General features: G+C 52.9%; 8 protein-coding genes across 8 annotated transcripts; 5 read left to right on the top strand and 3 right to left on the bottom strand.

Annotated features, from left to right (window-relative positions):
* Positions 1-7: 7 nt before the first annotated feature.
* Positions 8-1,605, top strand: LOZ57_003835 (uncharacterized protein; the record flags this gene model as incomplete). Its single annotated transcript, XM_049252883.1, has 5 exons — positions 8-258; positions 313-665; positions 718-1,034; positions 1,091-1,331; positions 1,403-1,605. The coding sequence occupies 5 exons, from the start codon at positions 8-10 to the stop codon at positions 1,603-1,605; spliced, it is 1,365 nt and encodes a 454-aa protein (XP_049108052.1).
* A 966-nt stretch (positions 1,606-2,571) lies between these two features.
* LOZ57_003834 (uncharacterized protein) lies at positions 2,572-6,462 on the top strand (the record flags this gene model as incomplete). Its single annotated transcript, XM_049252882.1, has 2 exons — positions 2,572-2,946; positions 3,001-6,462. The coding sequence occupies 2 exons, from the start codon at positions 2,572-2,574 to the stop codon at positions 6,460-6,462; spliced, it is 3,837 nt and encodes a 1,278-aa protein (XP_049108051.1).
* Positions 6,463-9,154: 2,692 nt separating this feature from the next.
* LOZ57_003833 (uncharacterized protein) lies at positions 9,155-11,278 on the top strand (the record flags this gene model as incomplete). The annotated part of the gene is made up of 1 exon (XM_049252881.1): positions 9,155-11,278. The coding sequence occupies one exon, from the start codon at positions 9,155-9,157 to the stop codon at positions 11,276-11,278; it is 2,124 nt and encodes a 707-aa protein (XP_049108050.1).
* Positions 11,279-12,251: 973 nt separating this feature from the next.
* LOZ57_003832 (uncharacterized protein) lies at positions 12,252-13,422 on the bottom strand (the record flags this gene model as incomplete). The annotated part of the gene is made up of 2 exons (XM_049252880.1): positions 12,252-12,682; positions 12,840-13,422. The coding sequence occupies 2 exons, from the start codon at positions 13,420-13,422 to the stop codon at positions 12,252-12,254; spliced, it is 1,014 nt and encodes a 337-aa protein (XP_049108049.1).
* A 659-nt stretch (positions 13,423-14,081) lies between these two features.
* On the bottom strand, positions 14,082-15,320 carry LOZ57_003831 (uncharacterized protein; the record flags this gene model as incomplete). Its single annotated transcript, XM_049252879.1, has 2 exons — positions 14,082-14,650; positions 14,753-15,320. 2 exons carry the CDS (start codon positions 15,318-15,320, stop codon positions 14,082-14,084), a joined length of 1,137 nt encoding a protein of 378 aa, XP_049108048.1.
* A 1,245-nt stretch (positions 15,321-16,565) lies between these two features.
* On the top strand, positions 16,566-19,523 carry TPS3 (Trehalose-6-P synthase/phosphatase complex subunit; the record flags this gene model as incomplete). Its single annotated transcript, XM_049252878.1, has 4 exons — positions 16,566-16,588; positions 16,651-18,007; positions 18,064-19,393; positions 19,459-19,523. 4 exons carry the CDS (start codon positions 16,566-16,568, stop codon positions 19,521-19,523), a joined length of 2,775 nt encoding a protein of 924 aa, XP_049108047.1.
* Positions 19,524-20,074: 551 nt separating this feature from the next.
* Positions 20,075-21,184, top strand: LOZ57_003829 (uncharacterized protein; the record flags this gene model as incomplete). Its single annotated transcript, XM_049252877.1, has 2 exons — positions 20,075-20,180; positions 20,268-21,184. The coding sequence occupies 2 exons, from the start codon at positions 20,075-20,077 to the stop codon at positions 21,182-21,184; spliced, it is 1,023 nt and encodes a 340-aa protein (XP_049108046.1).
* Positions 21,185-21,360: 176 nt separating this feature from the next.
* On the bottom strand, positions 21,361-22,083 carry LOZ57_003828 (uncharacterized protein; the record flags this gene model as incomplete). The annotated part of the gene is made up of 1 exon (XM_049252876.1): positions 21,361-22,083. The coding sequence occupies one exon, from the start codon at positions 22,081-22,083 to the stop codon at positions 21,361-21,363; it is 723 nt and encodes a 240-aa protein (XP_049108045.1).
* Positions 22,084-22,557: the final 474 nt, after the last annotated feature.

Raw genomic sequence — 22,557 nt, 5'->3', positions numbered from 1 at the left:
CGTGAACATGGCCAAACGGACGTTTCAGTCACTCTGGAGAAGATCTCCACTCAGTCGCAAGCAGCCGACTACTTTCTGTGGTACTGGCGCCGAGATCCTTCCAAATACTCTAGTAGAGGAAGAAGTTGTACCGGATTTTCAGGCGAACTACTATCTTCCTGTCAACCCTGGTGATATATTTAATCAGAGATATGAGGCGCTGGCAAAATTGGGATGGGGTGGATGTTCTACTGTCTGGCTTGTCCGAGATCTCCATCGGTAAGAGTCCCAGCTACTCTATTAAGAATTACGCTGTTAATAACCTGAGTATAGATGGAACTGGCAATCTGAACGTTATTTGGCTTTGAAAGTCGGCACCTGTAATTTCCAAAACGCAAAACATGCCACTCACGAATTTGACACTGAATGCCATATCACTAACACGGATTCGCGACATGTCGGCCGTGGTTATGTGAGGACTTTTGTTGAGCAATTCGAAGAAAAGGGACCAACTGGAACCCATATATGCTTTGGATACGAGCCTATGAGAGAAACTCTCACAGTGTTCCAGACACGGTTTCGGGACCAGAGATTTCAATTGGGTCTTCTCAAGGGTTATGTGAAGCTGCTTCTGAAGGGACTTGATTTTCTCCATTCTGATTGCAATGTGATTCACACGGGAAAGTGTTACCTTTTTCTATATATATGCAACATTCTTGTTAACACCTCAATCAATAGACCTTAAGTCGGACAATATTCTAGTGGGATTTGAAGAGCTTTCTGTGCTGAAGGACTTTGCAGAATTACAGCCATCAAACCCGATGCCACGGAAATCGAAGGACGGCAAGACTGTTTACCTTTCTCATAACGATTTTGGTACTGTTAGATCTTATTACATCCTACCTAAGATAACCGATTTTGGATTGGCACAGCGCCAGAAAGATGCCACCCTGTTGAATAGACATCCTATTCAGCCTGATCCGTATCGAGCTCCCGAAGTTATCCTCGGCGCAGGGTGGACATATAGTGTGGATATTTGGAATCTTGGATTGCTGGTAAACCAGATCTGCTTAGGCTTGCTTTCGTTTGCTTACAGAATTTTTGATTTTAGATGTGGAATTTCCTTGAGTCTCGAAATCTGTTTACTTTGGCGGTTGACGATAAAGGAAATTATCATCCTGCTGCACATATTGCAGAAATGATTGCTTTATTTGGCCCACCGCCCAAAGAGCTACTAGAGCGCGAGAGGGAAGGCCTGAGTTGGAAGTGGACTCCAGCTGCCCATAACGAGGAAGGAAAATTGTGCAACACAGCGTCCGAGTGGTATGGTGGTCCATTTTTTGATGAGCATGGTACGCATCCACTCTATTTTTATATGCCACAACGTAATCTCCTCCTAAGGTAATTTTCTGACTTGATATAGGGGAATTTCTCCACAAGCATTTAATACCCAGTGAGCTTCGACTGGAGGATACGGTTACGTGCCTCGGGGAAAAACAAAAAGCCGAGTTCCTATTCTTCGCAAAGAAAATGCTCCAGTGGCTCCCTGGTGATAGAAAAACAGCGAAGGAACTGATTGAAGACCCTTGGCTTAGTGAGGAATCAATTAAAAGAGAAAACATTTGACTCTGCTAGTAACGCTCAGTTGCATCCGCGAGTCATTGAAGTAAGAAACCGACCATGATAGGGCGAGTTATGGGGTTGCTTAGGGTGTTAGTTTCGGCCTGGGTAAATACTATGTCATAACTTCAAAGCATCGAAAATGAACCTCTCGTGCAAAAGATCCCGAGTAGATAACATTGATGCAATTCAAAGCGCGTCCTCGCAGGCATCTGGTAGGCATAGCTCAGCAGTAATACCCTTCGTCTCCTCTCCTCGCTAAGACCCACGATTTCAGGATCGCGAACGATGGTAGAAATCATATTGCGTCGGGAATACCTTTTTATCAACGTGAACCATTGAGTGCGATTCCGTAGAAGCCCTCCTAAAAGGACAAAATACGTTTTGATGGCTGGGTTAATTTTAGAACGAATCATTGAGAAATCCAATTCACGCAGAGCGCGTTGCGGGATTCCGACGTGGTCAGCGTAGCCTCGAGGGCAAAAAACCAGGGAAGAGGTTTCCCCGGTTGGAGAATCCAACCCACAGCAGCCTTGGAGGCACTGTGTGACACGTTGGCTGGAGCAAGAGGAGATTGGGGGCTGGTACTAGTTAACTCGCGTGGCTATTCTTGGCGCATCACGAGCTGCTGAGCTGCTTTGGCATTATTAGGTTGGGCTTCAACAATACGAGCCTTGCGAACAACTTCACCTCATCCTCTCTACATGTATAACTACGTACTTCGTACACTCGGTTGCTTGAGCCACTCATTTGCCATTCTTGATATCTGTCTCAGCCCTGAGCTCGTGCCACTGCCCTCGTCGAGAGGGCGACGATGACTTATAGTACCTGATGCGCCCTTCAAGATCACTGCCATAGACCGCCGAATAGCTGGGGCCCGGGAACAGTGCGTTTTCCATCCATGTTTACAGCATATTATACTGACAAGCCATCACTGCAGGAACTATATAGCACGCGATCCGAGTCGCGACAATGTACGGCTCCCAGCCTCCCCCGCAAGCATACCATCCCACGGCGCCGCCTCCAACACAACCTGAGTGGCAGCAAAAACGCCCAGCAAAAAGTTCTCAGACATGGCAAGGTGCCTCAGTGTCGTCTCCTGCGCCCAGTCTACCTCCCCCTGCAGTTTCACAGCCGACTGCACCTGCATATAGCCCAAGTATGTACGGGCCGATGCCCAGCGTAACTTCTCCAGCGCCAGAGAATGCTTCGCACGGCCAGGGGAGCATGAATAGCTCTTTACCGAATGATAAATTGACCTGGGGAGTACGGTATAATCAGCAATATGGACATCACCAATCAGGGAGTATTCAAGGCATCCATTCACTCTCCCCCCCTCCATTGCCGGTATGCTATTCTATTTCTCGTTATGAAAAGATGCTAACCATGTCCTTTTGATAGCCTCGACCAACGAGTGGAGTCGATCACCAATTTCAACCACGCCCGGGACAGCAACAGATGTGGGCTTCTACGCCACCTCCACAACCTTACTATACACAGAATAGCCCCGTAAATTATAATAATGAACAGCAGCAACAGTTCTGGCAGCCTCATTTGTATCCGGACCCTGGTTCATCAAACCAATCTATTCCTCCTATACCACCGCCAGTCCCTCCTGCGTACCAGGCAGAAGCCCAGCAGCACTCTCAACACAGCTGGCCTAGCGCACCTGTGATATCTACCCATCCTCCCACGCATAACTATGAGCCGTCACAGCAAAATTTACCACAGCAACCGCAGCAAAATCAGACTCCTAGTCAGATAATATCTCCTACATTACAGCAATTCCCTTTTGCCCCAACTGGTGCTTTTAGTGGCCCAAATGCCCACTATACCTTCCCCAATACTATCGCTCCTGAGAGACCTTCCAGCTTACCACCCCCGGAACCACCTACTGTGCAACAGCCCACTACCAACGAAACAATGCCCCCTACGACCGCCTATGTCTCAACGCCAACTTCAGTTCCAAGCCTGCCGGCAGTCACCCAACCTTCAAATTCTATACCAAACTCGTCCGCGTTGGGACTGGGAGCACCATCAGATTGGGAACATTTGTCTACTAACCCAGGAGAAATCGATGATACTGCGTCATTTAAGTTTAAGCCACTGAATCCGCCACAACAGAAGCAGACTCTCGATATTGTATCTGATATTATGCCTACTCAAGCCCAACCCGGAACACCGAAACCAATATTACAACCTGCAAGGTCGTCTACACCTGTATCACATGATATACCCCAGTCAGACCATGTTTCGCCCGTGTCAAGTGAAGCTAATACTACCCAACACGTGTCTCGTCCTTTCCAGCAAACTGATCGAATGAACAGCGTAGATTCATATTCGAGCGCCATATCAGTGGAGGATGGCCTGGGAATTGAGAGTGTCATCAAACAATGGTCCCAGCCTACAATGGCCGTGAATAAATCACCCGTTGATATGGGAGAGAATCCTGTCATTCCAGCTGTCGTTCCCCAGGAAAAATCAAATCGGTTTACAACACCCGTATCTAGTCTTCTGCCTTCTCCTATTCGGACGTCACCAAAACAAACTCCACCGGCAGCACCCAGATCTTCCTCTACTAAGCCTGCCATGGCCATCCAGGACCCTTATGCCGACCTAGACCCATGGTATAAATCTTCATTGGCAAGGTATGTAGCTATGCTCAGGAAAGAAATGGCAACCGAGTCAGACGAGGGAAAATTCAAACTCTTCTCTGCTTTCATGGCGAAAGAGTCAAAGTTACGAGAGATCCTCTACAGTGTGGAAATTATACCAGAAACTCCAAAGAGTAAACCAGTGGTTGCCGAACCGGCTAAACAAGTTGAGCCGCTGAAAGAGGTAGACAGGCCTACGTTGCGGCCACTAGATACGGATTTGCCAATACCGGTGGATCAAGAAGATGATGTTGTCACTTATAGTCCCGGTGGTCGCCCGGTATTTGGATCTTCGCTTGTACGAGATAAACTAGAAAGAACCAATGACGCCGGTCTTCAGAGAAGCGCTTCAAACCCAAATCCTCCAGCGCAGGTTCGGAATCGGCTTGATGCTTCGAATACGCTTGGACTTGTTGGCTCACCTGTAGTTACTGGAAACCCATTGATGAACCTTCCTCGAGCTACATCTGTTCCACCAGCCACACAACTGTCTATAGCCACACCCGAGTTGCCTCGTGCATACACACCATTTCGATACCAAGAAGCTCCTACGGTACGGTCGCCGTCGCTTGACCTAAGCCGTCCAGCCTACCAGGCTTATTCGGCTCTGCGACAAGCATCAGCAGAAAGCGGTCGGGCGATGGCCCAGCCGACTCTACAGCCGCGTCAGGACTCAGATACCTTGGATGTACCCCGGCCAGTCAGGGAAGAACATTCCGAGACGTTTTTGGGTCTTGTTCGGGAGAAGAGTGTTGCTTATCGAGGGAAACGGCCCGAAACGAATGTAGGGAATCGATCGCCTACGGACCCGTTCAAGAAGGGAATTGCGACTGCGATATTGGATGATATTCGAGGCTTGGTCCCGGCGGTCCTACCGGATCCCAGTGCTCATACCCAAGTTGTAACAGTGCGCAAAGAGCTACAAAAATTTTCCGATGATTTCAGTTTCATGGAGAAGAGCTTAGAAGCATGGGATCGTGGGGCGAGTGCGCGGCAAGCTCAGCTAGAGAGCGTACGCCGAACGCGACAAGAAGAGTCAGAGCGGCACATTGATTCTCTTTTCAATAGCAAGGAGATCGGCTACTCTGACATCAGCGTTCTCGAGAATGAGTTCAAGCAAGTTGAGGCGCAGAAACAGTTAAACGAGGAAAGAAAGGAATTCGACAAATTTGTCGAAATCGTGTTTGTGCGTGTTGATGAACGGCTTGGCTCGGAGATTGAAAGCTTAGAGTCCCTTTATAAGGAGACGCTTGAGCTTCTCGACCCCGAGTCTGGCGATTCCAAGGATAAACTAGAAAAGTTTCATCTATCGTATGTGATGAAAAACGCCGCAGACATATTCCAGAAACTGGAAAAGCGCCACGACAAGCGAGTCTGTGCTACGATTGAACGCGAGAGAAGGAGGAAACGGGCAGAGCGTCGATTCTTTGTGTTCATGGGTGACTCGGCGGCGCTCAAGCAGATGGACAAGGACTTTGAGGCGGCGGAGAAACGGGTTGTCTTGGATGCGGCCAAGCGGCGGGACGAGCGCGCCAACCAATTGATGGACTCGCTGGACGACGCAAGCATGCGTGGAATCGGCGAAAATCAGACCGTGCTGGATGATATTGCCATGAAGGTCGAGAAGCTCGATCCCAGCCTCGTGCGCAGTATAAATAACCTACCGGCCCACTCCGAAGCCACGTTGACTTCCGCCACGAAATTCGTGCAATTCCTGGGCAGGGATTCCGAGTCGATCCTGTCTAGCTTCGGCATCGCGGACCGGGTGCTTAACAATGCCGACTATGAGGTCTCAGTTTCGGAGGCCAGAGTGGCGAATGCCGGGGCTGATATCTTCCGACGGCTGGAGGAAGAAAAGAAAAAAGAAGACGGCAAGATCGAGGAAGATCTAGAATCCCGAATGGCGGATGTTCGAAGTGGGCATGAAGAAATCCTGCAGAGCATTAAGGATGTGCTTGACCAGATGCAGAAAGCCGGGCTGTTTTCGGGCAGCTGTGATGATGGTGATGGTGAAAGTGGCGGTGGTGGTGGTGGTGGTGGTGGCGGCGAAGGACCTACGATACCTGACGGAACTCCGTTGGTCGAGGCAATTCCGACACGTCCAAGTCCGCGATCTTCGAGCCCCATGGCAGACACAGTGGAGCAGCAGGACCGGCTGCGAAAAGCGCTAGAAGAGGCGAAGAAGAGAAATGCGGCGAAGCAGGGCTAATTTTTATTTTTTTTTGTGTTGTAATTCAGATATCCACGAATTTCTTTGAGGGTCTCTTTTTTTTTTGGGCATTTTGACGTTTGCAAGGACGGCGGATCTGGGTCGGATAAGCCTCCTGTCTTTATTTTTGGAGCTGTACGGAGTAGCGGTTAGCGGTTGGATGGCTTTTGTTCCATATATACACACTTTGAGTGTTTGGTTTCCAGAATTGGAACCACCGCACAATCCTTCGTCTCCGACAAGAATCCATTCTTCCAAGAAGAGCTTACTGTTTCCAGCATAGCTCCCATCCGCGAAGCTTGACTCTGGCGCTAGCAAACGTCCAGAACAATCTTGAGGAGGCCTACGATGATGCTCTTTGGTTTGGCTGCTACATGCTCCGTGCATACGGAGTGAGTAGATACGTTGCGCTGGCGGCGTGTGTGGCTTTTTTACAGGCGTCGCACAGGGCTTGGACAAGAATTACTACTAACTAGTTACTTGATTCAAATTTAAAAAAGCAAAATCCGAGTGACCATGTACGGGTGTAACAGCGCCTGGGAGCCAAGCAAACAAACCCGCACCAGCAGACGTAAAATGGCGCATCTGCCTCGGTTGCCTCCCGAACGCGCACACCGGGCAAAGAAGAAGAAAGAGACCAACAAATTTCTTGCGACGGAAAGAAAGCTTGTTGCTGGCAGGAGGCGTTGCGTTGAAGATCAACCATGACATCATGGCAGGCGGGCGGTACGAGCAGCAGCAGCCCCTTCGAGAGGCAAGGCCTGTTTCAAGTCTCGAATTACGAGCAAGCCGGGCGTGCTCGAGGTGAGGAGAGCGGAGAGCTGGAGCCGACGAGCGTTGAAACAGATGTAATAATAGGGAGTTACGTTCTCTGGCCCCTCCGCCCGCCCAGGGGTTTGGACGGACTACGAAGCATGCATCGTGGCTGTGCTGCTGGATGGCGGTTGGACCAACCAAGGAAATTGTCTTTAGCCGGGTCCCCTGGCGCTAGAAGGGACGGGGCGAAATCCATCGGGGGGTTCAGACACCAAAGAGCGGGCGAAATTAACATTCTTATTATTCTTATTCTTATTCCAGAGCTGTTTGCAGGTTAATTTTAGCAGGCAAACACACAACACACACACACACACACACACACACACACACACACACACAGATCGGCCGGCGGGCAGGGTTCACGGCAGACAGCCCCAGGCCGCCCGGAAAGCAAGAAGCTGGCAGCGTGTTGCGCTCGGGACGTGAAGGCCTTTTCAGCGCGAGCAGCTAACTAACTAACTAGCTGGGCGGCGTGATTGGGCGGGCGTCGGGGTTTGAGTTGAGGCTCTGACGCCGCGCCACAGCGAGCGACGGGCCAGTGAGACGCCGCAGAAAGCGAGAGGCAGCGCTGGGGCTGGGACGGGGCTGGACGGGACTGGTTGGATGGGCGAGCACGGCAGCGCGTTGAGGATATCGCCATAGGCACCGGCAGGCAGCTCACGCACGCCCGCGCCGGGGAGGGATCGTTGCCGGTTGAAACGGGAGGCGCAACGCTGCTCGACAGGGGGCCGGCCAGGCCCCATAATAGGCTTGCAGTTCGAGACCGCCCGCGGCTCGCCGGCGACGAGTCAGTCAGTCAGTCAGCCTGGCTGCGTCGCTGTCTCGCGCGGTGGCGGCGGCAGCAGCAGCAGCAGCAGCAGCAGCTGGCGTTCTTGATACTCGCCGTCGCGGTGGCCGCTGGCTTCGAGATGTAACAATCGCGTTCGTGACGGTTCCGGACGGCAGCGTAAGGGCGCTAGCCTGGCTACTCGCCGCGGCGGCAACGCACAGTGGGTCATCTGACACCCGCCGGCCGGCGTACGGGACGGTACTGTACGGTACGGGACGGGACGGTGCTCGCTGCTCGCCCGTTGCTACGAAGCTCCACGGCCTCAACGACGTCGCTCCGCGCTCTCTCGCGCTCTCGCTCTCTTGCTCCCTCTCTCCACCGCCGTCGCGCTCTCGCCTTGCCCTGCGCGCTCGATCGCCCCGGCCTCGTCCTCATCTTCCTGCTGCTCCCCGCTTCCACACACAAGCCAAGCTGCCCGCCCGCCAGCACAGCTTCCTTTGCTGTGGCTTGCGTGTTCCCTGGGCCTCAGCGCCGGCCCATCCAACGGCCTGCCTGCTCCGTCGTGCTCACCACCACCAACCACCACCACCCGCGTCTCCTCTCTTCTACATTATTATTCCCCTCGAGACCCTCCCCGGCGACGATCCCTCCCACGGCCCGTCAGCTTGCGCCACACCTGTGTCTGCTCCCGGGCCCGCGACGACGACTTGCTCGGCGCTGTGAGTGCGACCCTGCTGTTCTCCTCCTTTCTCCTCCTCCCGCCTGGCCTGCCCTTTCTCGCGTGCGTCGCCGTCCGCCGCCGCCGCCGCGCTCAGCCGCACTCCCAGCTCGCTGCCCTTTGAGTCCGCCTTGCCGCGCCTGGCAGCCTTCTGCTGGTCCCGCCGCCGCCGCCGCCCCCAGCCAACTCTGCGCCGCCCATTGATCTCTCGCGCGCTCTCCTGCTCTTCCGGTTCTCTTGTTCGTCTTCTGCGCCCACCCCCCCGTCCATATAATCCCAACCGCTCCGGCTTGTTTGTCACCCTAGTTTTCTGTTTTATAGACTTTCCTCCCCGTCCCCTCTCTTCCTTACTCCCACTCTCCCAGTAGTAACCTGCAGAAGCACTAACGATGTCATCGTCTCGTGTTGCTAGCCATCCGCCCATTGACCTCCTGCGCCCGCCCTCGTGCCGCCGCCCATCCCACGAAACTGGCGCCTCGCACCGTATCTTTATGGACGCTTCCTTTGCCCACAGTCCCAAGTCGACCTCGTACTACAGAGCGCCAGACGCCGTGCCACCGCAGGCTCTCCCCAGCGCCATTTCCCTGTTCTTGAAGTCAGACGACCCAAAGTCCCAGGCCAGCCTCTCCTCCATTGCCACTGCCAGCCTGCGTAAATCCGCCTCATCCTACATGGACAGGTCCCGCCAACTCTCTCCGCGTATGGCTGGCGCTGATCGACGTGGCGATGGGGAGCACACCCACGCTCCTGGCCATCGCAGCAACCTGCAAGCGGCACGCGACGCCCTAGGCGCCGCCATGGGGGTAAATCGGGATGACCCGAAGAAATTCGACAGCGCCGCTTCGGGTGTGCACTCGCAGTCCACTACTGAGCCCGCTTCCCGTTCACATCGCCGCTCTCCCAGTGAGCAACATCGAGGACCATCGCCACATCGGGCAAGCCCTGCCAGTATGCCAGATACCTTTGGCAATGGAGAGAACTCGGGGTCCCTGATGAATAGCACCACGGTTGCCAGCCCAGGACCTATCGAGGAGGACAATCCTCTGGAGGAAAGGTCTCACCGTAGGGATGAAGAGGCCATGCTGGAAGATAGCAACAAAGCTTTTTCTTATCCCGTACCCGTCCCCAATCCAAATCTAAACGATCCCCGGCGTGGCATGAGTCTTCCACATTCTGGCTTAAACAAAGGAAGTCCACGGTCTCCGTCCACCAAGAAACATCGCTGTCCTTACTGCTCTACCGAATTTACGCGCCATCATAATCTAAAAAGTCATTTACTCACCCATAGTCAAGAAAAGCCCTATGTTTGTCAGACCTGCCAGTCACGTTTTAGACGATTACACGACTTAAAACGCCATACAAAGTTACATACGGGCGAGCGTCCCCACATCTGCCCCAAATGCGGTCGCCGTTTTGCTCGAGGCGACGCGCTTGCTCGACACAACAAAGGCTCCGGCGGTTGCGCGGGACGTAGGTCTAGTATGAGTGGCTACGGTGGCGAGGACGATTATGGGGAACACGGCGGCTCCGGCACTACGCACGCAGACGATGCGATGGAAGGCCTGATGTACACCGAGCCCGAGCGCATGGATGACGACGATGAGAGACGGCTGAGCATACCCAGTATCAGAAAGGACAACGTCACTCCGGAACCTCACTCCCGCAGTCGCCACGTTTCCTTTTCTTCGCATCAATCGAGCACGTATCCCCCGATAGGCGGCAATCGCTCTCCAGGTGGCTTGCTTCCTCCCGTTTCCAGCCACGCTGGATCAGTGTCGCCCTCGCCGATCTCGCCATCCTACCCCCCAGGCAGCAGCAGCTCCTCGTCGTTCAATCCCGGTCATCAAGGCTCATCTCCCTCAATATTCGTACAAACGAACATGACAGAAAGTCCCAAGCCACTTTCCCCCGCTGTCCTCTCGCCGCACCCGCTTGGCTCGGACTCCAACACGCTTCCTCCACCAAATCAGCCGCAGCAGCAGCTTACCCCAGGCCATTCCCCCAACTTAAAACCCCAGTTTCAATCTGGACAACCGCACTTTAATCGAAATCGCCAAAACTCGGGGGCGTCCCTTGGCGTGCCGTCGATAACCGGACCAGGCCCGTTGAGCCTTCCATCCCCCCAATCTACAACGCCGCATCTTCCCCCTCCTCCAGGCTTGAATCCTCCCGAGTCTCGATTCACCCTACACAGCCAAGGACTAAACCAACAATCCCAAGGCCCAATCTCCTCCATCCACTCCGTCAACAACCGTACAGACTCCCTCGGTCGTCCTTCTCACCCCCCAGTTTCAGAAATAACCAACCCCGATAGTAGTAATATTAATCATAATATGTTTTCGCAGCAGCGACAAGCGTCCCTTCCGAGCGTGGGTCTCGGCATTCCGCCCAACGATCGGATGTGGGAATATGTGCGGTCTCTGGAGTCTCGGATGAATGGTCTAGAGGCAGAAGTTGGACGGTTACGGGAGCAACTCGCTGGTAATGGCACGTCCGGTACTAATGGAGCGTAAATCTGTTCCTATGTACCTGTCAATGCTGTTTGTGAATACCCTGGGCCGTATATACGAGACAGAAATCTAAAAGCAGTCGGGTGATATTGTCTTAGTCGCAGTATATCTAATCCTTTCTGCACGCTTTTCTTGGTTTGCTCTCTATGCGGCCATTTGGGAATATACAAAGCATATTGGATCAATCCTCCCCGAAACAAAAGAAAAGGGGAGGGGAAGAAACCACCGAAAAAAACAAAAAACAAAGCAAAAAACACAAAAACAAAAAAAGGGTCTTGGACTAACTACTGCTGGAGTGTAGTATGTCTTGTACTGATATTCATTGTCCCCGGTCATGATTTGAAATTGCTTAAGAGAAATGCATGGGGAAAGCCGCCGCAGAAGCATGCATTCAATGAGATATGCCCCCACTCTAGCTTCCTTTTATTCCTGCATCTTTTTACGTATCAGCCCAACTGAATACCCACTTCTGTTTTGATTTTTTTTTTTTTTTTTTTTTTTTTTTTCCTTTTGCCCTTTTGAGCCAACCAAAAATCCCCTGAGCAGTATCATTTTCTTCTTTTTTCCTTTCTCTTTTCTTTTCATTTCATTTCTTTTCTTTTTGCCGTTTGCTACTTCTTGGAGTGCTCCTTCAATGTATATGATATCTAACGGTACGAATACTTTTCTCTTTTCCCTCCCATTTTCTTGGTGTATGTCACCCCGACCGTCACGAAATGGTTAATGGACTAGCATCTTGTCCTTTGCCTATTTGACTACAAAACTCTCCCCTTTGTCTTTCCGCTTTATTGCGTTTTTAACCATTTGATGGAATCAAAAGCCTTGGTTAAGCCTGTGGGCGGGCCACCTTGGGTGTATCTTTTTTTTTTTAGCCAGGTACAAGGTATCGCCAGCTGAAGTGATAGCAGAGAGATATACACGAAATTTTATTTTATTCATATATTCTTTATTACTATTATAATTATCCTCTCTATTTCTATCCGCTTGCCGGGACTACCAGGTCTCCGTTTTTCTTATCCCGCTCTCCGGCGAGATACTGCAGCACAAAACCCACATCCTTCACAATCTGCTTCGGCACACCCCCCAGCGACCAGCTGCGTTGCACAGACTCGGGGATCCATCCGCACGCCTGGCCGGAGGTTGCCATCGTCCACTCGAGGCGCGGGCCGGCGGAGGCATCGGCGTGCAGACAGCGCACCATCTCTATGGACACGTAGTTGGCGAAGACGTAGTCCCTGGCGTCTGCGAGGCCTGAGGACGGGAAGTCAGCGGGGCAGAGCGGGAGCTGGAGGACGATGAAGCCGGGGGGGTCGTCGGGTGGCTGGCCGGGGGGCAGGGAGGCGGTGATTTCTAATACGGTGTAGCGACGGGCAGTGCACAGCGGGTATTTGTGGGTGAGGGTGTTGACTGCCACCAGCGTCAGTCAGTCAGTATCAGGCCGTAGAGGAGAGTTACGTTTCTTCGACGGACGGTGACAAGCCGTGCACTCCAGGGGTGGCCATCCCTGGCCGCCAAACCCCCCAAGCGAAGACCTCGTTATCACCGCCAGAGCCACTCGACTCACCACATGCCGTGGCCTCCGTCCAGCCTCCGCCAACGGCCGCGCGCGACGACGCCGCTTCGTACGTGGTCACCCGCGTCGCCCCGACCACGTCCGGGTGATACCGCAGCTCCATCTCCGCATGCCGGTCCTTCAGCACGCGGCGCAGCTCCGCGAAGCTGGCCGTGCCCGTCCGCGCCGCGTCCTCGTGCACGCTGCGTCGGCCAAACCAGTGCTCCGCACACGGCCCGCGCTGCTCGCGCCGCTCCTTGTACGGCCGGAACCGCGACAGGTGCCGGCACACCTGCACGGCCGCCGCCGAGCCGGCCACGCGGTGCGAGGTGCTGCTGGCCGACGACCACGGCATGTGCGCCGTGGTCCACTGGTACGCCTGGTCCAGCGCATATCGGAGGAAGAGGTCGAGCTCCGGATGGTGCTGCGCAGGGCTGCGCGTGTAGCTGGCGTGCCAGGGGATGTCGATCAGGGCGAGAGGGTCCGGGTGGAAGAGCGGGAACTGGTCGCGGGGGATTTGCTGGTGCTGAGGCGTGAAGGGCGTGCTCGATGAGGAGCGTGATCGGTTGGATTTGATGATGCCGCTGAGGTTCATGGTGAGGCCGCGCCGGGTGACTGAGAGAGCGGCGGTGGTGAGGATGGTGATGATGCTACAATACGCATAGAGTTATGGAGATAGTTAACTACTTGGCTGGAAGGCCCATAAGTTTGAGTTGGGAGCCAGGCGGGGCATCGTACGAGAAGGAGTCGAGCCTCTCCATCAGGATAATATCTCCTCAGGGCCATGTGAAACGTTGCAGCTGTTTCGGAGAATTTGCAGAACCATTCATTGATGCAAGCAATCAGGCGTCTAAAAATTGCCGGGATGCACGTTTCATGTATGTATGTGATGGCATGAGGCTAATGGCGAACAGAACCGTCCGTGGTCGGGATGAGAATCGCCTGGCAAGGTTTGTCAACTCAACCCTGACTGTGAGTGGCCTTTGCTGTTACACCAAGACAGCATTGTGCAGTGGTACAAGAACATGCAATAGTGATATCGCCAGAGCGCAAGTCAGGGCAACCGTAGACACCCGGTTCTTGTAGAAGGGAGAACATTGGCGGTAGCTTTCCACGCAAGTTTATTAAACAGAGTGTGCTCAGAAGAAATACTGCATATATAGGTGATAGGCACGATCAGGCCTGCTGTTGTTCCATCCGGCCGGGGGAAAGTTCTAGATCAAACTATTCGCATCATTTGGAAGCACCAAGCTCTCATAGACGCCGAACGCCAGGACCAACACTGCCGGTATCAAACATCTCTATCAAACCAGCACCCAGGGCCTCTTCCAAAGCCCATCTGAAGTTCATGCCAAAGAGTTCTTTCCACTTCTTCGTCCGGCCAGGCAGCACGCCGCTAGACTCCCCTCTGACTCGCTTTGCCAGGCCATACTGCGTTTGTGCCTCCACTGATCCGTCCCAGCGGTCTTTCAGGAGAGACAGCGGCGCTTCGCGATACTTAGACTTTTCGAGGATCGCCAGCATCTGCGAGCGTCCTGCACTGAGCAACCTTAAGTACGGGCCCAGATTTGGCAACGAAAGCAGCATGGACGAGTCTCGGAATGATCGCTTGCGCTTGGCACAGGTTTCTAAATCCGTCGGTTCTTCTAGAACAGCATCAGCAGGGATGGATGGGTTTATTGTAGCAGAGGTACTTTTGGCGAGCGATGATGGGGACACAAGAAACCCGGCGCGAACCAAGGACGAGCATTCTTCTGTTGTAAAGTGACTCGCCGCTACAGCAAAAGTCTTTGTGTTGGAGCGAACGACCCGGATGAACTTCTCTGTAACGAAGCGGTCAGTTTCTCTTTTGTCAGGGGTTGCTTTTCTTGGAAATGCACCCTGTAGTTAACTAACTATGTAAGCACTCCGGGGGGGATACACACCTTTCAAAGCTTCTTCCAGGGGCCTGCTATTTCGGACGACACCTTCCCAGTCTTCTACTAGGACCAAGCAGTCTCCTAGGCCAGCCAACGCGCTCCCGCGCCCAGGGATAAAGAGCCGCCGGAGACGAGCGGAGTCGATCAGCTCCACAATCTCCCTCTCCACCTTCGTGGGGGCGTCCAATAACATATGCACATGAGCAATCGAAACGATCGGCGGCAACGCCCGGCGGAAGTTCAGCACCTCGGCGATGCGCGTGCTGTTCATACCGGTTCGCGAGTCGGGCATGTCGGTGAACATGGTGTTCTGGATGTATTGGATCGCCTGGATCACATTGCGCACCAGCGTCGTTTCGGAGATGTGGTGCGATGGGCCCATATCTGGGAGGCGGTCGCCCAGATACTCGGCAGCGCGACGGTCATGGTTGTCGTCCCTTTGTGATAGCTTCGTTGAGGTTTGGGAGCCGGGTTTGGTGCGTCGGTGGCGGTCAAATGGGGAGTGTCTCTTGGAAGTGCGCGTCCCGGCTTTTGTGATTCGGGACGAAGCCGCAGCAGTAAACTGGAGAGGCATCGTGCACTCCCTCAGCCGGCATTTTCACGCAGTCTGCTGCTGGAGCCTGGAGCGTGTTGCTGGTCATTCTCGTCCCAATTCCGAAGACAATGGCCGGATTAGTCATCCGCCCGCTATTTCGGATATACGTATCTCCGGATAGAGGATTTATGATTATCCGAATCCGGCGCATCGTCCAGCCGACGACCGCTATTGGCTGGAGGAACACTCACCTCAACTCCTCCTTTGATATCCAGCGATGGTGCCTTTACTGCGCTTTGCGACGCTGTTCTGACACGGCTAGGGGGCTCGTTCAGACGTCTAGCGCAGTGTGCTTTGTAGTCTTTTCTCTCGTGTGGATTTGGAAGCAACAGTAATGGGCTCAGGCCGGGAGCCAACGAACGACACTCGCCAATGGCCAACCCATAACTGCCCAGCTAGGTGAGTCATTTGGACTGCCAGAACGAGATGGCAGCAGAGAGGAGGGCAAGGGTCAAACGAGTGTTCTCGGGGGTAGGGCAGTGGATGGAAACCCTCCGTCCTGCGCAAGGGCGTGTCCATCCATACAGCCGGCCGACATCCATGTCGTGCGATGCTTGTCTGCGCACGCAAACTCAAGCTCGCCCACGGCGGTCTAGACTCCGCCACGGTTATGTCACAGCTCTCCTCCGGCAATTCCACTTCGCTGTGGGCCTCTCGCGCTTGCTGGGTTGCGCGCCTTGATCCGGCGTCGCCCTGCTGGCCGGGCCGGGGTGCGCGATCAAGGCAGCGCCCGCCGCGGGCCTTTCCTGCGCGCGCGCACCGCTGCCGGCGTCGTCACCCGCGCGCATTTCTGGGTTAAGCTGCCCGGCGGCGACCCAATCCGCACACATTGGCTGCGGTTGGTTCGGGGATTGCATGACGTACCCTGCGTGACGGCGCTGTAACGGCAGCAAGGGGGCCAAAATATGCTGCCAAACAATCGTAGATTGTGCTCACTCGCCAGCTGCATCCCGTCATAGCCTGCCTGGTATTGCAGACATCCTTGCTGCACGCCGCCAAAATTCCTTATAACGTTCTTTTCGGCGCTGTTCCGGGCGTGCTAAAGACCTCCAGCTGCCCCGATGCCCTGAGCCACGACTGGCATGCACTCGCGATTCACTCTTCCAGCTGCGTCCCCGGCGTCTTCCTTCCCAGCCGCGTCGCTGTCCGTCGAAACCAGTCAGCCCGACATAGCGCTGTGCTGAGGCCCGTCGTCAGGACGAGCCGTTGCGGACCGTCGCCAATATGACCATCTTCATCGTCTCTCTGTACGTGCCCTCATTCGATCTCTCTGTTCTGCTGCTAATTAGATCTGGTGCAACTTTGGTAGGTTCCTCCCGCATACCGTCAACTTCGAGCTGTCCGAGGGCTCTCAGCAGCGGCGCCCGTCGAGCCCCAGGAGACGGCATCATCGCCGTGAAAGCTCATCGGAGCTCCATAAAAGAGCTTACAACACTCTGTTCCCCCGGAAGCCCAGCACTTCTTCTTCACCCCCTAAATACTACCTGCTCAAGGACCATGCGCGCATCTTCAGTCCGACCCCGGAAAGATTGACGTCGTCGGATCTTCTTCCCAGGTCTGATACTGGGCTCCAGCAGCCATTGACCCCAAGCGACCCTCACGCACCCCTCTGGGGCGCCACTATGTCTTTCAACCAGCCCAGACCGCGTGCCACCCAGTCTCCTTCCTCTTCAATTTTGAATCACAATAGCATTCCTAGCCCGCCCGCGGATTTGGTCCAGAGAGTGACTGCGCCCTTCCGGTCCGTGGAGCCTGCCGCGCCGCCGCCAGAAAATGCCTTCTCGGAAGCTTCTTGGACCATAGAGCCCTCAGAGCAAGGCAATGGAGGTCTGCTGAATGCCATCCGATCTGCAGTCGATGAAGAAGTGCTCAAGGACAAGTTGTGGGTGGGAACCATTGGCATGCCCACGGACGCCTTGGATGACCATGTGAAGGATACCATTGCAGAAAGGTTGGAAGTCGACCATGAATCACTGACTGTCTACGTTACCGACTCCGATTTTGACGGTCATTATCTTCATTTCTGTAAGACAATCTTGTGGCCCGTCTTTCATTACCAAATCCCGGATAATCCGAAGAGCAAAGCCTACGAGGATCATTCCTGGGTCTACTATAAGGCTGTCAACCAGGCATTTGCTGATAGGATTGTTCGAAACTGGAAGAGAGGTGATATTATCTGGATCCATGACTACCATCTGCTGCTAGTCCCGTCCATGGTTCGGAAACAGCTGCCGGATGCTAAAATTGGCTTCTTCCTTCACACTGCTTTTCCCTCATCTGAGGTGTTCAGATGTCTTTCTGTTCGCAAGGAGCTGCTGTATGGCATTCTTGGTGCTAATCTTATTGGATTCCAGACTCAGGAATACTGCCATCATTTTCTCCAAACCTGCAGTCGTATTCTAACGGTTGAGGCTGTCAATGAAGGGGTCCAGTTGGAGGATCGGTTTGTCAACGTTGGTACTTTCCCTATAGGAATCCATCCTCGATCACTCGAAATCAGACGCCAAGAAGACGACGTTCAGAGATGGGTTCGGACTATCAAAGATAAGTATCAAGGAAAATACCTTATCGTTGCCAGAGACAAACTGGATAATATTCGTGGTGTGAGGCAGAAGCTTCTTGCCTATGAGCTCTTTTTGAACAAGTATCCAAAATGGAGAGATTCTGTAAGTTCGCCTAACTTGACCAAATAGAACACTTACTAACAATAAGATGGCATTAGGTTGTCTTGATACAGGTTGCATCTTCGACCGCTGAGCATTCAGAATTGCATGCAATTGTATCGGACATTGCTACCCGAGTCAACTCTTTTCATTCTAGCCTCGCTCATCAGCCCCTAGTCTTCTTAAAACAGGACCTCCTCTTCCCCCAATATCTTGCCTTGATCTCTGTTGCCGATGTTTTCATGGTTACCAGTCTACGTGAAGGCATGAATTTGACCAGTCATGAATACATCCATTGTCAGGATGGGAAATATGGGGGCAAGAAGCATGGTCCGCTGATTCTCAGCGAATTCACTGGCAGTGCCTCAGTCTTCGATGGCCACCCCTTACTTGTCAATCCATGGAATTACCAACAATGCGCCGACGCACTCAACACTGCATTGGAGATGTCAGCTGAAGACCGGGAGCAGCAGTGGACCAAGCTTAACGAAGCTGTTAATATACATACTACCGACAAGTGGATCAGAAACTATATCAGCGCCCTGGACAACGTTTTCCAGGAACAGTCTTGTCGTGATAATGTATCCATTCCACGGCTTTCCGTGAGCAGCCTACGTAAGCTGTACAAATTATCCTGCCGGCGCCTATTTATCCTCGATTATGAAGGAACCCTGGCATCATGGGGATCTCCGACTAGCATTATTCTTACGACCCCGAAACGTGCTATTGATACCCTGAACGACTTACTCGAAGATCCCAAGAACATCGTCTATGTAATGAGCTCACGGATGCCAGAGGAACTAGAGAGATTGTTCCGCCAAGTACCGGGCCTCGGACTGATAGCTGAAAACGGCTGCTTTATTCGAGAAGCCAACCGGGAAGAATGGATTCGACTTGTGGATGACGAAGAGACCCAGGAATGGAAGGATAGTTTGGCCGACATGATCAACTACTTCCATGTTCGCACTGAAGGTAGTTGGGTAGAAGAACGACATGCCTCCCTGGTATTCCACTATGACAACGCGGAAGATTTGTCCATAGCTGAAAGACACGCCTCTGACTGCGCTAACCATATCAATGACACCTGCCAACAGCACCAGATTCGCGCCGTCGCTGTTGATGGCGCTGTGATCGCAGAACCAACTAACCACAACAAAGCTACAGCCGCGAGTCTAGTGCTTCAACACATTTTAACCAGAGCGTCTTCGATGCCCGGCAGTGCTCCAAAGCCTGATTTTCTGTTCGTGGTAGGCGATGGTCGGGAGGATGAGGCGGTGTTTCGCTGGGCCAATAAGTTGCAGGAAGATGGTATTATTCAAAATATTTCGACTGTCACTTTGGGTTCGAAGAATACGGAGGCGAAGGCTACTTTGACGCAAGGGGTGACAGGTAAGATTTTGTGCCTGATATTGCCCATGGAAAAACTTTAACGTTATTAACGTTGATTTGCATAGGAGTCTTATCATGCCTCGGAAAGCTTGCTGCCATTTCACAAGGCGGGGAATTCAACAGTGAATAAACCGGTTCGAAAATTCATTCAAAACTTGAAATGTGCCTGGCTGCTTGTTTAACTGTATGAGAAAAGTGTTTAGTTCTATTTCTATAAGTATATGTATGTATGTCTGTATGTATTTACGATTTATGTCACTGTGACGGCTTCTATGGCATGGATTATGGTCGCTACACGCAAATTTGATGGCCCCAGGATGCACAGCAAAAAAAAGGGGGTGGTAAATGATTCATGGATGCAGTGATGTCATTGATCATACAAATCACGTTCTTAGCGTCCCTGCTGACTAAGATATGCCGAGCCTTGAAGCCGAGGCTCTCAGGTTCAGCTCTTGCGATCCAGAAACACCGAAAAGCCCAGGAAAAAAGATGGGCGGGGGACTTCGACCGCGAGTACTCCGTATAAGTTGGTGAACTGCTACAACGCTTTGATACCTATATACTTTGTTTGTTTCGGTGTTTTATTTCCATCTGCCAGCTTTCGATACCCTTGGACTTTCCCATCCAAACTACTCCGTACAATATTCGACTGCGGGAAAAGGTCGATTCACAAAACAAAATATGACATCTGAGCCTGCGCGGAGCTTCGAAGAAGCAATTTCTGTTGAGCCATTATCGTCGCACAGTTATGCTCTTAACTTGCGTACGGAATGGTGCATTGGAACTGGTGCGTCTGAAGCCGCTCCCCCGGAATATTGACCCAGTCGAGTGTTACCCCTGTATCTTGGATTCTAATACGCTGTATTCTGGATAGTCCCTCATGGCGGCTATATAACATCTGCCTTCTTCAACGTGGCGCGCGTTCCTATGCGAAATACACACCCTACTATGCACAATGGCTCCGCTGACCCGATCACCATGCACCTCACGTTCATCCGGCGCACCGAAGTTGGACCAGCTACGTTCGACGTACAAGATACCAAGCTTGGCGCGCGCACGTCGACACTACACATCACACTCTCACAAAAGGACTCGAATGGCAAAGTGCGCCACGAGGTTGCGGCGTACGTCACGCTCTCAAATTTCGAGACCGAGGACGGCCCCACGATGACCACGGGCTTCGAGATCGTGCCCGCACCGGAGCCGGGGAGCGCGGGCCCAAAGGTGGATTTGGGGAAGCTGGCGCGGGATAGGAAAGATGGCGCATGGTCCCAGTTCGAGGTGGCCTTTACATCGATGCGGAAAGCGTCGAGACACATTGAGATATATACACCCACGGCGCCGCGCCGAGTCAAGCGTGGGTTTGTGGAGCAGTGGGTGCGGTTCAAGCCGTACGATCAGGTATCGCCGTGGACGGATGAAACGCTGGGGTTCTTAGTGGATATGTTTCCGATGATGCTGGAGACGTTTGATACGAAGCCGTGGACTGGCGCACAGAAGCCGGAGGCGAAGAAGCAAGCGAGCGAGTCGCGCAAGTATTGGTATCCCACGGTGTTATTGAATATCGAATTCAAAAAGAAGCTGCCTGCGCAAGGCGTGGAGTGGCTGTATTCGCGAGTGCAAACGAAGGTGCTGACGAATGGGAGGATGGATTTGGACATTGTCGTGCTGGATGAGGCTGGGGATGTGGTTGCGTTGAGTAACCATGTCGCATTGGTTGTTGGTGCGGAGAGGAATACCAGTGCGCGAGGAAGCAATGGGAACGGGAATGGGACGCCTAATAAGTTATGATGATATGGAAGACTTGGTTGTACGCTTGATGGACGGAGGGATAGACTCTTGCTGGTCACTGGTGGCCTTGAGCATATAGATATCCATTTATGCATGATATTTGTTGAACAATACTTTATAGGATCTAGTTAGATGAGCTCTATATATACAAAGACTCTTGGACAAAAGATCTCGCTTCATAACTTTTCACTTGGAAGTTGCAGGAAGAACCCCAACGCCTCTGTACATACCACCTTTTTCTTCGCCCACTCCAGAGGTTGAGCAGCGGCCTTCTCATCGCCCAACCCTTCCTCTTGCAGCACCTGCGCCCTCAGCCAAAACTTCCTCCCAACTTTGGATATACACCAGGTCTTCAACACTGCCGGGCCGGGAACATATACCGGGTTTCTAAACCGTACGTCCAGTTGTAGTGTATATATCCGCCCCCTTTCTGTGGCTTCATTAAATGTGTACCCAGGAATATGCATGGCAATCGCAACAGACATCATCTCATCAATTAGTGTCGAGATGACTCCACCGTGGGCGGTATTGGGATGCCCACTGATTCCCGGGTTGCCAAACTCAAAAAGAGTTACAATATTCGGCGGTGTCGTTATTTTCGGCCATTTTGCTGGCGGTGCGGGCAGAGAGGGCGGCTCTGAAGCTGGCGCAATGGGGTTGCGGTGCTGGAGGGTCAGGCAGTGTGGGATCGTGGTAGGTGTGGCAATAGTTTCGGCAATGAAGGCGTCCTCGCCCAATGGCTTCTTAACACGTGCAGATGTCTCGATGGGGAAATAGTCTCCTTTAGAGATGAATGAAGCGGTCCATGGGTTTGCTCGGAAGGCGGAGAGAGTTTCGGGAGGAATTGTATATGAAGCACTTTGACTTTTGGGAACAGGGGATGAGGAATTTTGTGCCATTATTCGCGGATGAAGGCGCTCCGTATGATAGAATCAATATGAACTGTTTGATCGAGGGGCAAGATAGGTCAGCGTCACACAACAGAGGAAAATCGACAACTTCGGCGAAACGAAGAGCATGCGGGCTCGGGATAACCTCGGCATAACTGGCTGACGCTAGTGGCTGACTCATCAGATCAGATAAGGCCAGACCTTCGGCTGAAATATAATCCCCGTCCCGGAGCGGCTTACCTAAGATAGCCAGCCCCCGTTCAACCGATCCCGCTCAGCCTCCATTTCTTCAAGATTCGAGCCTGGAAATGGTTGTGTCTTTAAAGGTTGAGTGCGATCACGAAGGCAGTGATGAAGCGCCAGGATAACGATGTTAGCGATTATCATAGCAACATTAAACCGCTGAAAGGGTGTGGAACTGACATGGCCGAAATCCTAGTCCGGAATCCCAGCAGGCGGTATAGGGGCTGCCGGGTTCGAGTC

Source organism: Ophidiomyces ophidiicola (assembly GCF_022830035.1).
Source record: "Ophidiomyces ophidiicola strain CBS 122913 chromosome Unknown scaffold_14, whole genome shotgun sequence".
Lineage (NCBI taxonomy): Eukaryota > Fungi > Ascomycota > Eurotiomycetes > Onygenales > Onygenaceae > Ophidiomyces > Ophidiomyces ophidiicola.
Note: the sequence above shows the minus strand (reverse complement) of the source record. Positions and strands in the feature narration are given on the sequence as shown.